Consider the following 18027-nt stretch of genomic DNA (forward strand, 5'->3'; position numbering starts at 1 on the left):
TTTTATAGCTGAGAGAACTAAGGCAGACCAAGATTAAATGACTTGGCCAAGAGAAATACAGGAGGTATTGAACTTGGGACTTTTTGATTCCAAGTCCAGTGCTCTAATTTATGAAACCTCTCTGTGTCAGTTTCATTATTTGTCAAATGAGAGGGTTGGATAAGATGGACTCTGAGTTTTTTTTAGCTATGAATCTGATTCTCTGAATGTGAGACTAGGTCAACTGATCTCTCCCTACTACATGTGACTAAATAGTTCAGTGGATAAAGCACTGGGTCTGGAGTCAGGAAGGCTTGAGTTCAAATCCAGATTCAGATACTAGTTATCTATATGACTTTGGGCAAGTCATTTATCCTTAGTTTCCTCAACTGTAAAAGAGATACGATAATATTAGCACTGATCAACCAGGGTTGATATGAGGAGCAGCAAATAAGATAATATCTGTAAAGTACTTGGCACATAGTAGGAGTTTAATGCTTGTTTTCTTCTTTTCTTTTTCTTCTTGCCTCTCTGCTAGGCTGATTGTGCGGTGCTGATTGTGGCTGCTGGTGTGGGAGAGTTTGAAGCTGGCATCTCCAAAAATGGGCAGACCCGGGAGCATGCCTTGCTGGCTTACACTCTGGGTGTGAAACAGCTTATTGTGGGGATCAACAAGATGGACTCCACAGAGCCCCCCTACAGTGAAAAGCGGTATGATGAAATTGTCAAGGAGGTCAGCGCCTATATCAAGAAGATTGGCTACAACCCCGCCACAGTCCCTTTTGTGCCCATTTCAGGCTGGCATGGTGACAACATGTTGGAACCATCCCCAAATGTAAGTGGCTTTCCCAGAAATCCCCTGGGTACCTTGCCTTCTTCAGGAAGGGCCAAAGGGGCTTTTCTTGCTTGGATGGTCAGGCTTCTGACACCTGTGTGGGAGGGAGAAACCTTTACAACCCCCAAATCTGGGGTAGTGTCCACTCCCTCAACAGAGAAGTATCATGATTATTTCAGAAAAGACAGAGTGCTCCTGACCAAGGATTGGTCTGTTCTGCCGCGATACTGATTCAGAGTAGCCCAGCAAAGCTTTGGTTCAGACACATGCAGAGAGAAGCCAGACCATTTGGGAGGCACATGGACTAGAAAGGAAAGGTTGTGACATGGTCCAGTGATCGCCAACTTTTTTCTATGAAGGGCATGGAGAAAGGAATAAGTCAGGGACATGTTCCTGTTTATTGGCTGGCCATTTCACCATGGAGAGAGGCACAAAAGTGAGCTGTGGGATTTCCATTTCACTGATGTGGGTGCTTTCTCTCTTGACCCAGATGGTGACTCCTCCATGCCCTTCACCAGTGGACCTTCTACAAGTTTCTGTGACCAAAACTATTCAGCAGCTAGTGGCCTGCCTCCCAGTGTGCTTATCTAGACTGGCCCTCAGACACACAGATCATCACTGAGACTGTGCTTGAAGCGTTTCCAGCTAGTCAGAGCATCCTAGAACTTGTTAACGGAAGTCTTAGAGCTGGAAGGGAGCTTAGAAGCCAACTAGCCCAATCCCTTTGGTTTACAAATGTGGAGACTGACTGGGTCTGGGTTATCATGGTATAGGTTGTTTAGTTCTCTTTGCCACTGACTGGTCTTGATTTCTTCTCTTCTTTGCCTCTTTCTTGTATCACAGCAGGATAGAAATACCTCCCCAGAGCAGCCTATGCATTGGGGCCTGATATTCAGAGACTCAGGGCTTTGCTGTACAGTTTCTTCTAGGAAGCTGGACTAGGCAGTTGCTAAAGTTGCTTCCGTTGCTAATGTTCTATGCCTCTATGCTCTTTCCTTCCCAGGAAAGACAACAGGGCAGGCAGGCTCCCTCCCAGGACACATGCCCCATGTCCAGAACAAGCAGCAGCAGCAGCAGTAGCAATAGCAGCAGCTCCTCCCTCAGCTTTGCTCCAGGAAGGTGGCCTGCCAAAGTTCTCTAGTTGCTCTACTGGAAGATGATCCTGGACATTCCTTCCAAGAATAGCTTATGGGTGGAAATGATACCTGAGCCTGGGGACTGATTTGAATTTTGTTCTCCAGGAAGGGTCTGGCCAAGGGTCTGGGTCTTTTCTTCCTTTTTCCTTTCCAGTTCATGGGATTATAGAACTAGGAATGAAAGGGACATTTCATCCAAATTCATCATTTTGCAGATGAAGAAATTGAAGTCCAGATGGGTGTAGGTGACTTGCCCAAAGTCATAAAGGCAATAAGTGGCACAACCAAGCAAGATCTGACCCCAGGACCCCTGACTCCAATCCCAAGTCTCATTCCTACCACACCAAGCTCCCTTCTAGGCAAACACTAGCAGGAAGGAGGGAGGCTCATCAAAGCAGATTCATTACTCCTCTCCATTGGTGTGGTACTTGGAATAATAAGATTATTAGTTAGAGATGTAAAGCCATATTACCTGTTGTGAGTGCCTGAAAAGGGGAATCAGGTGGTGCAGTGGCTAGAGCAGTGGGCCTGAAGTCAGGAAGTCTCATCTTTCTGAGTTCAAATCTGGTTTCAGACGCTTACTAAACTATGTGACCCTGAGCAAGTCGCTTAATCCTGTTTGCCTCAGTTTCCTCATCTATAAAATGAGCTGGAGAAGGAAATGTTAAGCCACTTTATTATCTTTGCTAGGAAAACCTCAAATGGGGTGATAAAGAATCAGACACAACTGAATGACAACAAAATTTGGGGAAAGCAAGCATTCCTGTGATTTCATTCATCTAGGGAATTCTAGGCTGAGGAAGCTCCATCTGCTAATTCAGGTTGGTTCTTCCTCTTCAATTTATAGTTTTAGAATGCCACCTATAAGATAAGTGACTTGTCCAGGGTCACACAACCAATGTGTGTCAGAGGAAGAACTTGAATCCTGATTTTCCTGGATATGAGACTATCTAATCACTAATCAGTTCTATTATATTTAATATATATTTGTGTATAATATATATTCAAATATATGCATATTTACCTGGGTGCTTATGAGTATACACACATACCCCTAATCTCAATAGGAAGGACCCTTCTTTGTGTTCTCTGTCCTCTCTCCTTGTTGGAACCCAAACTCAGGTCATTATAGTTATTCCTTCCTTCTTCCTGTTTCCCTGAGTCTAGGCTTCTTAGATAATACAGATTGGTGGGCTTTGCTTCTTTCTTCCCTGTTCTAGGAGCCAGGCAAGGTGATTTTCCAGGGTGGCTGGGGCTCTCAGTCTGAGAATGCTGCCCATCTTGTCCTTCGGTAGCAAGGAAAGGACAGTAACTGTGAGCATAATTCAGCAAAGGGGGCTCTTGCTGGTCACCATGCTACAGATCTTATATTTAGTGGCAGCTTTGGAATCTGTCATTTTCTGGTAACTGGGAAGCCCAGCCTTCAGTATCTACTGGTCAGACAATGACAGAGGAAATAGGAATGGCAGTTTTGCAGAAAGCAGGGAAGGATGTGGTTCCTTAAGCCTCCTGGACCTGGGACAAGGAGAAGATTGTGTATTAGGTATGAAGGGGCACTAACTCTATTTCTGAGTGCAAGAAGGCCTCACAGGGGTATTGGAGGGTCATGAGAGCACAATGTGGCATAGATGGTGGGCTGATAATGAAGCCTAGTCTTTTGGCCCATCCTACCTTATGGGATAGAACTGGGCATTCTTTGATCTAGAAATCCTGAAACCCTGATGAATAATTTGGGTAGAGTTTCCAGAAGCTTTCATGCATGCAATATGGGCATCCCAGAAACAAAATGAAGTTTGGTGGTTAGTCTTCTGTGCCCCTCCTGCCTAATGCTCAGTTTATTTTTACTGTGCTCCCCATACTGAACTTCTTTTGCCTATGTCTTCTCCCAAGGTATTGGCTCCTAGGTAATATGGAGTGCGCTACAGTAGAAAGAGAGCTGACTTTAGAGTCAGATAAATTAAATTTGAGCTCTGCTGTCATTACTCATCATCTGCATAACCTTGGGCAAATCACAGCCTCCCTATGACTCAGTTTCCTTATCTGTAAAATGAATAAGTTGAACTAGATGGCTCCTAAAGTGTCTACTAGTTCCAAATTTATGATCTTATTATGGGCACCTTTGGGAGATGATGCACCTGAATGTTGTCTAACTGGTCAGGATTTCAGGTCAGAAAGGAAGGGAGGGTTGATACTAAACCCTGTCAGGTCAATGGGAAAGATATTCAAAAGTGGTTCAGGAGCTTTTACTTGTTTCCCAGATTATATCACATAGTCAGCCTCCAATCTAGGCGATATATAGGGACAATTCTTCATTAATGAATTGATCCATTTGACACAAACAAGTCAGATTGCTATGAATATGAATTACTTTCTACACTCTACTGCTTATCCTTTCTGCTATTTCTTTCCTCCTGCCTGGGTGAAGAGATTCAGGCTCAGCAGCCCAACGGTTAAAATGAGTCAATCTGCGTCTGCCTCATTCTTTCTTCTTTCCCCTAACTGATTTGCATTCTCTAGGTCTCCCTCATCTTTGGGTCTGAGAACTCTTTGGGGAGATCTTGGTTTCTGAGACTCTCAATGGAAATGCTTATTAATTTCTTCTGCTTCTTCATTGCCAGCCCTGATTTCTTTGAAGATAGGCCTTCCCTTTTGGCTTATCACCCTTGTAGATGAGTTTGGGGTCAGTGGGTAGGAGATGTGGCCACTACCCTGTCATTTAGGAAAACTAAGCTATCATTTTCCCTCCTCCTACCTTACCTTTTCCAATGTTTTCTTCTCACTTGGAGGAGGCCTGACCTACTTTTCTTCTCAGAGAAACCAGATAGGGACCTTCATTTCAGCCATTCTGAGCAGAGCCCTCTCTGGCTTCTTTTCTTTTCTTTTTTTTTTAATTAAAAAATTATTGTTTTTTTAAACCCTTACCTTCTATCTTAGAATCAATACTATGCATTGATTCCAAGACAGAAGAGCGGTAAGGGCTAGGCAAAGGGGGTTAAGTGTCTTGCCCAGGGTCACACAACTAGGAAGTGTCCGAGGTCAGATTTGAACCTAAGACCTCCCGTCTCTAGGCCTGGCTTTCAATCCACTGAGCTATCCAGTTGCCCCTAGCCCTTTGGTTTCTTATAGCAGTATATCCTGGGTGTAAGAATTAAATAATATTTCTACCCATATATATATTTTATAAAGTTTATTGGAAGTGTAGACAAATATTCCTAAGTAACCTGACCTCATGGTGCCTAGCCTGCCAGTCTCTTCCTCATTCCTTCCCTCACCTTCCTGCTCTGTTCTCTTCTTGGGTCTCCCCCATTCTCTCTAGATTCTCCCCCAAGCAGCCCCCACCCTTGACTTTTATTGATGTACAGAACATACACAGATGCAACCCTGGGGCAGCTGTGTTATGTCAGGAATGTTTGATAGACAGGTCAAGCTCTCAAGAGGGGGAGGGGATAAACTTCCTTGACACTTGGGTGTGGGACAGTTGCTTCTAAAGAGGTAACTGGAGAGAGCTTAAAGGCCAAATTCTCATCATATCTTACAAGTTAAGTTGGCTCAGTGACTACTGCTAATTAATAAGAATTCCAGAAGCACAGACTTCTGAGGCCATCTCTTCCAATTCATACCTAATCTTGATCAGTGACACATGTAAAACCCAGTGGAATTGTGCATTGGCTATGGGAGGGGGTTGGGGGGAGGGAGGGAAAGAACACGAGTCTTGTAATCATGGAAAAATATTCTAACTTAATTAGATAAAAATTTCCATATTAAAAAAAATAAATCAGTGAAACCAATTCATACCTGAGCAAGAATCCCTTTTATGGCATACTTGACAAGTAGCCATCCAACCATAGATTGAAGACCTCCTGGTAGAAAGTCTATTCCTGAAGGAGCCTGTTTCACTTCTGGACAGCTCTAATAGTTAGGAAATTTTCCCGTCACAAGGAACCCATCACCAATAATTGCTCCTGGTTCTCTGGTTAAAGAGAACAAGTCTAATCTTTCTTTCACAAGACAGTTCTTCAAGTATTTGCAGATAGCAATCATGTCTTGCTAGAAGGTCATCATTGGGCCCAGGTGGGAGTGGGAGAGAGTGAGTAAAGTTGGAATCAGAAAGATCCTGAGCAGCTTTGGAATTTACTCATGCTTCACACCATATTATTCCTCGAGATGCTGTGGGCCTAATAGTGAACTTCTCCCACCTTCTCCTTCCTTCTACTCCTCTTTCTCCTTCTTTTCAATTTTTATTGGTATTTTTCATTTTTATTCCACATTTCCCAAAGTTATTTCTCGTCCTTTCCCTAGAGCCATTCCTTATATCAAGGAATTAAAAAGAGGGGGGAAAAAGTTCAGCAAAACTAAGCAATATATTGAAAACATGGGACATTACTGGAAAGTCCAATACCTGTAGTCTCCTACTTCTGCCAAGAAGAGAGAGAAATGCCTTCTCTTATCTCTTCTGAGATCTTTTGGATGGGGACACTCCTTTGAATTGTGCAGGTCCTGTCCCATCCTTCCCTATCTTCTCATCCTGGGTGATTAAATGAATCACCCTGTTCTTATTTAATGCCTCCATAGGGAATCTGCCTGTCCATGGTGCTGGAAGCTTTCTTATGGAATCTTTAACATTCTACTCAGAGCCTCAGTGCAGCACTCAGGCTGTCTCTTAGCAAAGGATAAGAGAAGTTCTTCCTTATCAAAGCTTTTCTTTTTCTTTTTCAAATTTAAAATAAATTTTTTCCCAAACCCTTACCTTCTGCTTAGAATTGATACTAAATATTGGTTCCAAAGCATAAGAGTAGCAAGGACTAGGGAACTAGGGTTAAGTGACTTGCCCAGGGTCATACAGCTAGGAAGTATCTGATGTCAGATTCGAATCTAGGTCTTCACATCACCAGGCCTGGCTCTCTCTATTCACTGAACCATCTAGCTACCCCTTAAAGGTTTTCAAATTTTTTTTGAAACCTCAAAGGTTTTTGGATTTTCAATTTAGGTTTTGGGAAGCTTGCTTTCCCCACTTTGGGAACACATTTTGGATTTCGCAATGGAATACCATGGATCTCGCTTTACAGAAAATAATTTTAGTTGGCTTTGTTGGAACTGGTCCATATTATCAAGTCAAGGACTCTTGTGGATTGGGTTATACTTGCTTGTGTGCTATTTTGTGTGTGTCCCTAAATCCTTATCCCGTGCTTGTGCTGCTTCTTCCTTTAGATGAGGGGCTCCTCACCGGTCAGGGCCATATTTCCTCCCTTCCTTGGACCAGCCTGTCAGTGCTCATGAAAGCTCAGTCAGAGGTTTCTAAACTGTGAGCCCTAGGCCATAGAGGGTTGGAGTCTTAGTTCTAATCAATGGCCTCTCCTATGCCCAAGAGAAGGGAATCATCTCAGTGTGGGCCTTTCTTGTTCCAAGTGCCTATGATTAGCTGTTGAAGAAAGAGAGATGTGACTCTGAGTCATCCTGAGGGAGAGAAAGAGGACACCTCCTTCATGGTGCAGTTTGGTTTATCTTAGGAAGAAGTGACGTTGGAGGCATTTTGGGAACATTTCCCTCATCCAAATCTCCACCCTCCTTCATCTGTGTTGCAATTCCACTCTAACACTGTTCTGATGTGGAGGAAAAGCAAATGAACTTGGAATTAAAGATAATCTGGAAAGAACCCAGAGAGGTCATCTCATTTACCTCCTTACAACCCCTGTATTTCTAGCCACTAGATGAGCAACAGTCCAACTTTTGAAGTGATTACAGAGAGCTTTCTTTTCTTATTCTTTGTGAGCCAGGAAACCTCTCCATCCCAGCTCTCTCCCCTGCCCAACTGAGCCATCTGTCCTTAGGAGAAGGAAGCCATAGGGCAGTCAAGGTGAAGGGCATCTCAGGGATCTACTCCAACTCATCCCTGGCTGGGATCCCAGGAGCAGCCTGGGCTGCTCAAAGAACACCACGATAGAGGGGAGACATCTGAGCCATAGCTTGGGAGTGGGAGGAACAGAGCCTGGCAGAAACCCAGCTCACTGCAGTGAGAAGAGAAAATGTGAAGTGAATGTGAGGAGCTCCTGAGTACATCTGTTGCCCAGGGCACTAGAAACTGCTGGGATCGTCAGGAAAGCCAGAGTTGGGGAGAGTTGGGGGCAGCAGTGTGTGTGTGTGTGTGTGTGTGTGTGTGTGTGTGTGTGTATGTATGATTTGCTCCTAATATCACAAGAATAAGAATGTGTGCCTGCAAGGATGCTTGTGGGTCAGATCTTGCCTTTCCAATCAGAGCATTTCTTCACAAGGTTTTCAGAGGCATTCAGAGAATGTTATCTTAAAGACTAATGTTGAATGAATGGATTAATGATAACTTGAACTATAAAGGATGTTAGAAATAGAAGAGAAAGACCTTAGAGATCATATGGTTTAACCGTTTCAATTTATGATTGTGAAATCAGAAATGTGGGATAAGAAAGTTCCTATAAATCAAAGTTGAAAACCTTTGAGGGGCAGCTAGATGACTCAGTGGATAGAGAGCCAGGCCTGGAGATGTGAAGTCCCGGGTTCAAATCTGGATGCAGATACTCAGATACATTTATATAGCACTTACTATAAACCAGATACTATGCAAAGGGCTTTACAAATATTATCTCATTTGATCCCCACAATTTATGGAGGAAACAAAGGTCCAGAGAAATGGCTTGTTAATGTTACCCAGCAAGTTACTTTATATGCTTTCTATTTCTTCTTCTTCTCTTCCTCTGTCTCCCCCTCCCCATCTTCTCCCTTTTCCTCTTCCTCCTCTTTCTTCTCCCCTTTCTCCTCTTCCTTGTATCTTTCTTTCTCTCTCCTCTCTCTTTCCCTTTGTCTTTCTTCTTCCCTCCCTTTCTTTTCCTTTCTTTCCCTCCCTGCCTCTCTCCCTCTTTACTTTCCTTTTTCTTCTCTCCTTCCTTCTTTATTTCTCCTTCCCTCTCTCCCTTCTCCCTCCTTCTCTCCCTTCTTTAATTTTTGCTTTCTCCTCTTTCATTTTCTTTCTTTCCCTTCCCCCTCTCTCTTTCTCCTACTGTCTCTTTCCCTGTCCCTTCTCTATCTTCTATACACTCTCTTTATCTCTGTCTTCTTTCTTCTTCGCTCTTCCTTCCTCTCCCTCCTTCCCCTCTATCTCCTTCTTTCCTCCTCTTTCTTTCCTTTTTTCTCTTTCCTTCCCTTTCCCTCTCTGTCTATCTCTTTTTGTCTTTGTTTCTTCTCTTATCATCTATCTTTAAACGAGATTCTGAAGGTAAGCCACTAGGATTCGCCCTGGTAGGATTTGGAGGTGACACTTATTTTCCCTTTCTGTTGCAAATATCTTTATGCTAAAAGGCATTTTGTTTTAGAGAAGTTTCAAGAAAATAGGAATATTATTATAATAGCAATAATATTAATTTAACATAGCAACATATATTTTATTGATATGACATATCAATATATAACATAATAATATAATAATAAAACAATAATAGATAGCATTTATATAGCTCCTACTATGCTAAGGGCTTTACAATTATTACTTCATTTGATCCACACAACTCCACAAAATAGTTGCTCTTATTATCCCCATTTTACAAGTAAGGGAACAAGCAAATAGAAATCAAGTGACTTGCCCAAAGTCAAACAACTAGTGGCTGAAAGAAGGAAAGAGAAAAGGATGAGGAGAGAAGGAACCTAGAGAAATAGGAGAATTAGAGAGGTGGAGAAGGGAGAAGCAAGAGCAGGGGAAAAAAGGGAAGGAAGGAGAAGAGAAAAGAGGGAGAATAGGCAGGAAAAGGGAAGGGAGAAGGGAATAGGGTTGTTAAGGCTGCCACAGGAAATGCAGATGTGGAAATTTTTGAGCATCCAGTGTCTTCAAGAAATGGAAATGAAGCAAATTAAAACAAATATTTCAGCAATTAGCCATCTGTCACTGAGCCCAGCCTGAGAGGCATGAAAGGAGATAAAGGAGAAAAAGATGGAAAAGCAGGGAGGATAGGATCCAGTGAGTATTGGTGTTTTGCTGACTTCTGAGCTTGGAAGGGCTAGGATGTTCAGGCCAGGTTTCTTACTCCAACTACTTCCTTATTCACCTTAGCACTTATCCTTCTTCTATTTTTCTCTTATGTCTTCTGCCTCATGTGCTCTGTCTGTGAGCATATTATGCATATGGAAAAAGGGCTGGATGTGGAGTCAGATGTTCAGGGTTCAAATCCCAACTCTGCTACTCTGCCATGATAAATAAATAAATTTAATCAATATGTAATCTTTGGTAAGTTACTTCACATCTTTGGGGCCTTAGTTTCCTCATGTGCAAGATGTGGTGATATGGACTCAATCACTTTTTTCTTCCATTCTATCTCAACTGTATTTGAATCCTGACTTTTCTAGTCCTGGGCAAGTTACTTCAACTTCAGATTTCCTTTGTCTGTAAAATGAAGGAACTAAACTAGTTGGTCTCTAAAGTGTATCTATCTATCTCATTGACTTAATGGGAGGCAAGAGCTACAATGTCTCTGGAGATTAGAGAACTCTGTGCTTTTGAGGAGAGAGAAGAGCTGGCTGGTAAAGGAGCCATTAGGAACTGTCCATGATATCCTTGATTCATGAGTAAACTTTCCTAGGGATCCAGAGGGAATGACTTGTGGTTAATTGGTCCACCCTGTACTTAAGGATGACTAGCTCAGCTTTTTCTTGATTTAGCTCAGTTGAGCTCTTGCTGTGGCTTTCATTTCTGTCTTTTCTGTTCTACAGATGCCTTGGTTTAAAGGTTGGAAAGTGGAGCGGAAGGAAGGAAATGCCAGTGGTGTATCCCTGCTGGAAGCCTTGGACACCATTCTGCCCCCCACCCGTCCAACAGATAAACCCTTGCGCCTCCCACTTCAGGATGTCTACAAGATTGGAGGTGAGAATTCCAATCTTTTCTCTGCTGTTCCCTGTGTCTGGATTTATCTCAAAGAGTACACTATATGCTCCAGGAGACAGGGAATGGATTTAGTTTATTTCCTCCACCACAGTAGCTACTGTAAAAGTCTTATACACATTAGGCACTTGATAAATAGTTGTTGACTTGACCTAGACCTAAAGAAAGCCTAGATAGGACTGTGCTAAAGATAAAAGAACCCTGGATTTGGGAGTTCTAGCTTGTGGGTTGGCCAGAGTGAATGCATGGATTTCAGTCTGTTTCTGTTCCATCTGTCTGGCTATTTCTCTTTCCCAGTTTCTGGTTTCTCCTGCTACATTTTTATATTGTAGCCATTTCAGTTGATTATCATCATCTTGAGCATGATTTAATATACAGGGCGTTGGAGCTGGAGCTTCCTCATCTGAAAAATGATCAAGTTGGACTTGACCTTTAAGATCCCTATCTGTTCCAAATCTATGATCCTATGATCTAGAAGCCTTCTGGAAACAGGAACAAAAAATAAAACTCAAGTAAATTTATTTGACAACTGATAAAAAGTTTGGAAAAAGAGATGGGAAGTTTTGGCTGAAATGAAATCTTTGGATTATTGATGGATTTCCAATGACCCTTGTCCCAGTTTCATATTGGACCCTGGAATCTCCCTTCATAGACTTCAGGATTTCCAGAAGCTTCTCTTTTTGTGGATTATTTGTCTTTTCTTGATTTTCCTGTCCTTCACCTCTTACTGTTTCCTTTTAGGTATTGGAACAGTGCCTGTGGGCCGAGTGGAGACAGGGATCCTTCGGCCAGGTATGGTGGTGACCTTTGCTCCTGTAAACATTACTACGGAGGTGAAGTCAGTGGAGATGCATCATGAGGCCCTGAGTGAGGCCCTTCCTGGAGACAATGTAGGTTTCAATGTGAAGAACGTGTCTGTCAAGGACATCCGCCGTGGCAATGTCTGTGGTGACAGCAAATCAGACCCTCCCCAGGAGGCTGCACAATTCACCTCCCAGGTATCTACAACCATCTTGCTATGCCTTATGGTAGGCAGAGAACTTTGGGTTAGGTGGAGGGGGGGAAAGGGAAGGTGATGGGAAATATGACTGATGAGATAGGAAGAAGGCAATTGGTAGGAGGGATGGAATGTAGAGGACTGGCTGGGCTGGTTGTTGTTGGTTGTTGTTGTTCATCCTTTAAAGAGGACCAATGATATCTTGGGGGGGGGACTCAATTTTGGGGCCTCTGGAAATACTGGAGGGTGGCCTCTCAACATTAACAAGATGATTTCCTGTTACCTTTTCCCCAGTGATAGAATTTATGATATAACTTAGCCCTAGTGATTTCCCATAGAAGTCTGACTTACAGTTTTGGCTGTATTTATTTGTTAATTATTATATCATTTACTAAATATTATAAATAATAATTAAAAATGACCCAGCTTGGAGATGAGGGTAGGATACTAAAGGCTGGGCTGTAGAGTAGTGACTCAAAAAGGAGAGGGAAACTAATCTTCTGGTAGAACTATGGACTGTGAAGCTGGAGACTTGGAACCCTTTCCCCTTTTATGACATTGCCCCATTTTTGCTGCATGAACTTCATAGAGTCATTGGGTTTCAGATCTAGAGAAAGAAAGAATGTCAGAGGCCATCTAGGCCTTTTCATTTTATAGGTGATGAAATTGAGACCCAGGGAAGGTAAGTAACTTGCTCAAGGTCACCAAGGTGGTGACTTGGGGACAGGAATACTCTTACTCATGAGTGCTAGAGGCATGAACCTATAAGAGTTTTTGGAAGAAGGATATTCTCCAACTATCCAAGGTAGTAAGTGATATTCAAGTTCTTTTGGCTCCCCCCCCCTACCCACCATGGGTCATTCTACTACAATAATTCTGGGAACATGGATGGTAACCATCCAAACTCTGGTGCCCTAAGTGATCTTTGATACACAGAGCTTCTGATTTTCTAGAAGGCCCTCCTGGTGGTTAAGCTGTGGAGGCAGTACTTCTTCAATAAAGAGAACTTCTTCTGACCTCCCCCTCATTTTATTTCCTCCCCTCCCCTTCCTTCTCCCCTCTCTTTTTCCCTCTCTCCCCTCTTCCATCCTCTCTCCTCTTTCTTCTCCTCTCCTCCCTTTCCCTTCTCTTCCCTCCCCTCCTTTCCCCTCTTTCTCCACGAAGTCAAGCCAGGCATTCATGTGGCCTGGCAATGGAGGGATCCAGTATTAAGCTGCAGCTGTATATGGGAGGGACCTGGGGATGATTGATTTAAGAAATAAAAAAGAAAACACTCTTAGTTTGTCCACCTGGCTGTTTGCCAGTGGTGATTCCTTTGTTGTAGATGAGATCTAGTGTAGGTATGGTCCCCTCCTCAAGCCTAACAGGAAATTACAGGTTGGAGAGATGGATATAGCCAAGTTCTCCCAGAAGGCAATGAGAAGTATGCATAAAGGCTGAGACTTTCCAATACAGGAAACAGGACTCCTTGAGGGTTGGTCTAGGTCTCCCTTATCAGATTCAGGACTTCCTAATGGTTGGACTGTGTTTCTCCTCACACCAGGGATTCTCTGATGATTGGACTATTTCCCTTGCATTTCAGTCAATCTATAAGTACTTATTAAAACCTGACTACTAGGTTTTTGGGATAAAAATATTAAATACTGACTGCCTGGCACTTGGGATACCAATACTAAGAATGACACAATCTCCAATCAAAAGAGATGCATCGCTACATATATCACATTATATCTGGGGCAGCTGGGTAGCACAGTGTGTGGGAAATCCAGTTTTGGATACTTACTAGCTCTATGACTCTAGGCAAATCACTTAAGCTTTGTCTGCCTCAGTTTCCCTACCTATAAAATGGGGATAAATACTAGCACCTATATTCCAGGTTTGTTGAGAGGATCAAATGAGATAACATACATAGAGCACTTTGCAGACCTTGAAGTCTTATATAAATGCTAGCTATTATTTTTCTGATGGGAGAGACAACAAGTACATAAGAATATGCAAAATAAATTTAAAAACATTAAAGAGAAATCAGTTAAATCCAAGGTAGCCTGGGGGGAAAGGCCATTATCAATTTCAGGGTGGGAAGAGTAGGAAGCACTTCCTATAGAAAATGGTGTTTAATAAATATTCATGAAAGAAGAAAGATATCCTATGAGGTGGTCTTGGGGGAAACTTGGTCAGAAGCTGACCTCATCCTCCTCTTATGCTCCTTAGGTCATTATCCTGAACCACCCAGGGCAGATCAGTGCAGGTTACTCACCTGTCATTGACTGCCACACAGCCCACATTGCCTGCAAATTTGCTGAGCTGAAAGAAAAGATTGATCGTCGCTCTGGCAAGAAGCTGGAAGATAATCCCAAATCCCTGAAATCTGGAGATGCTGCTATTGTGGAAATGATTCCTGGGAAGCCCATGTGTGTGGAGAGCTTCTCCCAGTATCCTCCCCTTGGTGAGAGATTACTTGGCTTCTCTCTTTCATTCAACAGACATCTTATCAGGAGTGACAGAAACAGGGAGACTGTATTTATAACCAACTCTCCATTTTCTACACATGTGAAATAGATAATTGTAAACAACAGATAATCCAAAACAGCAGATAACTCCAAAGTAAATTATTTTAGGAGCATGCTTTCTTGTAGTATATATATCTTTCTATTAGATTGGGCTCAGAGTGTTGGTTTTCTCTTAGAAAGAATGCATGATGGAATGTAGGAGCCTGATAGGACCTGGGGCAGTTGGAGAAATTGACCAGAAATTAAAGATTTGCTGTGAATAATCCATCATCACTAATTCATACACTGAGGAATGGCTATATTTGGTGAAAACCTTATTTTGCTCATAGTTAACCCAGGCCACTTAAATGCCCACTGGTTATTAGGACAAAGAGTTATGTGCGTATAGTAGGGGTCAGTAGCCTGAGAAGTTTCAAAATGTTCTCTGATCTATCAGTTGAAAGCATTTTAGAATGTCCCTGGGCTTGAGAATGAGGGACCTATCTCTTGGGGATGACTGGGGGAGGATCTATCTCTTAGGAATCATATCCCTTCCTGAATTCCGAACTTGGCTCGACTCAAAGGTCTGGTATAGACTTTGGGAAGGGAGGAGGAAGAAGACCAGAGAGCAGAAAAGAGACTAGTTCCCAAACAGACAGATGATTCTTCAACTCAGTCTGTAATTAATTCTCTTGAACCCTGGTTGCTAACTCCATAGCCCATTTTTTTTTTAAACAATTTTTTAAACCATTACCTTCCATTTTCAGACTCCATACTGTATATTGGTTCCAAGGCAGAAAAGTGTTATGGGCTAGGTAATGGGGGTTAAGTAACTTGCCCAGGGCTACACAGCTAGGAAGCATCTGAGGCCAGATTTGAACCCAGGACCTCCTCTCTCTGGCTCTCAATCCATTGAACTACCTAGTTACTTCCTACTCCCTAGGAATTTTAATGCTACTTGCCAGGGTCAGTTCTATCCCTGCTGCAGGCCTATAGATGATTGGGGCTTGAAGGGAGTCATGTCCAACTCAAGGGTAGGATTCCCGAAAGATCAATGAGGAGAATCCTTCGGGGAAATAAACCTGGTGTGGAGTCTGAAGGACATTCTAGCCTGGAGGCCCTTTTAAGAATTGAACATAAAAGGGGGCAGCTGGGTAGCTCAGTGGATTGAGAGCCAGGCCTAGAGACGGAGGTCCTAGGTTCAAATCTGGCCTCAGACACTTCCCAGCTGTGTGACCCTGGGCAAGTCACTTGACCCCCATTGCCTAGCCCTTACCACTCTTCTGCCTTGGAGCCAATACACAGTCTTGACTCCAAGATGGAAGGTAAGGGTTTAAAAAAAAAAAAGAATTGAACATTAAAAAAAAAAAGAATTGAACAGAGAGGTGACTTGGCTTAGTGGACAGAGGACTGCCTTTGGAGTTAGGATAACTTAGGTTTAAGCCTTGCCTTTGTCATGTTCGGGCTGAGTGGCCATAGGCAAACCATTTAACCTCTCAGAGCTCCAGGGACTGTAAGATTATAAATGAATAGATGAGTTGCTGATTCACATTAATGAATTTCCACTAGGGGTGTCCCAAACACTATTGAAATAACAGGTAGAAACCCCCCTTTTGGGGAGAAACAAATAATTACAAGTACCTACTGTACGAAGTACTGTGTTCAGTGCTTGGTGTCCAAAGACCTAAAACAAAGAAGGTCAAAACATGATAGTCCTTTACTCCAAGAAGCTTATATTTTACCAGGAGAACACAACATGTATCTAGGCAAATATAAGGGAGTGATAGGGGAAGGGAGAGAACGGACAAACCACTGGAGCAAACCTGACAGGAGAGCATACTGAGAGCAAGGGAATCAGGAAAGGATGACAGAGCAGATAGTATCTGAGCTGAGCCTTGAAGGAAGAGTCTAATGGGAGACAGCATGGGAAAGGGCTCTCACCTCGGATCAGAGGGCTTGGGTTCAAATTCCTCCTCTGATGTTTATGACCAGGGTGACTTATGGCAAGTCTCAACCTTCCTGGGCCTTGGTTTCCTCATTTGTAAAATTAGCAGATTGGACTAGGTCCTCATCCAGTCTTAGATCTAAATTCATACACATGCCTCTGTTTTCTTCATCTATAAAAGGGAAGGGATTGGACTAGAGAAACTTAGTTTTAAATCTATAATCTAGATAAACTTTAAGGCTCCTTTTATCTCTAGATCTAAGCTTCTATGATAAGATAAAGATACTGAGAGGTAGAGGTGAGGGGAGAGTACATTCCAGACAAAGGGGTGACTAGAGCAAACTTTTAGAGGCAGGATATGGCATGTCAAGCTTGAGGAACAGGTGGAAAGCTGGATCCTTCAGGTTGATTAATTGGAGATCAGTCAGAAAAATTAGGAATTGTGGAAGGCCTTCAATGTCCAGCTGAGGATTATGTATAGGAGATAGGGAGCCATGGAGGGTTTTTTGCAAGGGAGTGGCATAATCAGACCTGTTCCTTCAGATGATTTTTTGAGCACCTACATGGAAGATGGATTGGAGAGGGCAGGGACTGGAAGTGGAGACCAGTTAGTAGAGCGTTAGGGAAAGGGATAGGGCTTGGACCTGTGATTTTATTAATATAGGAAGCTTCCACATGAGGAAACTCCCTCTACCAATGCAGCTCAACCCCCTGCAACTTAGTCTTAGAGTTGTCCAAAGCCCTGAGACATTAAGTGATTGACCCAAGGTCATATAGTTATGATATGGTAGAGTTGAGGCTTGAATCTAGGTCTTCCTACCTTCAAGGCCAGTTTTCTTTCTCCACTGCCTTTTGGGAGGCTACTACAATCTATAAAATAGGCTATGTAATAGTTTGAGCAAGAAGTAAGAGAAGAAAGCAGGAAACTGGCTTCCTAGCGATAGCCCTGCTGGCTCTTCTGTGGATGTGGATGTGGATGTGGATGGGACCTGTTCTGGGCTTTCTCTCACTCTCCTCCACTTCCCCTGCTTTACAGGTCGCTTTGCTGTGCGGGACATGAGACAGACCGTGGCTGTAGGTGTCATCAAGAATGTGGAGAAGAAGAGTGGAGGGGCAGGCAAGGTGACCAAGTCTGCACAGAAGGCCCAGAAAGCTGGGAAATGAATTGTGGGCTCCCTGTGCATGGTGCAGAAGCCCTCCCCAGCTCCCAGACGCTGCCACCTTCTCCCCCCCGAGGCGCATGTGTGCACATCCGCTTGTAAGAGTTTATATGTCAACGACTGGATGCTCATTATCAAGGTCCAGTGGAAATTCTTTAAAAGGAAAAGCACATCCCAGCGTTCGTGAAGCTTTACTGTCCCAGCATTTGTGAAGCTTAATGTTAATTTTACCAATAAACTGGTCTGACATCCACAAAAGTGGCAGGCATGCGTGTATATGTATGTGCGTGTGTGCATGAATGTGAGTGTGTATATGTGTGTACGTGTGTTGTGTATTCATGTATGTATGTCTGTGGTGGTCTGGGATAAATCCACTGATTCAGTATTGGGATTTAGCATTGGGCAAAGGGAAGGGGATGATACTCTTTCTGGTACTTTCTGGGGATGGAGAATTCTACCCTAGTTGTGAGGTTAAAGTATAAAAATATAGGTAATTTGTGAGTTGTATGAGAAAAGAAGAGAATGTCAGAGTGGATAGCAGGTTGGTTTTAGAATCAGGAAGAGCTGGACTCAGATTCTGCCTCTGGCAC

The 18027-nt window shown here is 43.0% G+C and overlaps 1 protein-coding gene across 7 annotated transcripts in view; it reads left to right on the top strand.

Moving 5' to 3' along the window:
* The window catches only part of EEF1A2 (eukaryotic translation elongation factor 1 alpha 2), a 28714-nt gene extending 11019 nt beyond the window's left edge, over positions 1-17695 (top strand). For all 7 annotated transcript variants that reach the window (XM_056812826.1, XM_056812832.1, XM_056812829.1 and 4 more), the window contains 5 exons: positions 518-814; positions 10678-10828; positions 11588-11844; positions 14055-14289; positions 17314-17695. In XM_056812826.1, coding sequence (XP_056668804.1) covers positions 518-814; positions 10678-10828; positions 11588-11844; positions 14055-14289; positions 17314-17441 — 1068 coding nt within the window. In that variant the 3' untranslated portion in view covers positions 17442-17695. The remainder of the gene's footprint in view (positions 1-517; positions 815-10677; positions 10829-11587; positions 11845-14054; positions 14290-17313) is intronic.
* The last annotated feature ends 332 nt before the right edge of the window (positions 17696-18027 follow it).

The sequence above is a fragment of the Monodelphis domestica genome, chromosome 1, assembly GCF_027887165.1.
Source record: "Monodelphis domestica isolate mMonDom1 chromosome 1, mMonDom1.pri, whole genome shotgun sequence".
In the NCBI taxonomy this organism is placed as follows: domain Eukaryota; kingdom Metazoa; phylum Chordata; class Mammalia; order Didelphimorphia; family Didelphidae; genus Monodelphis; species Monodelphis domestica.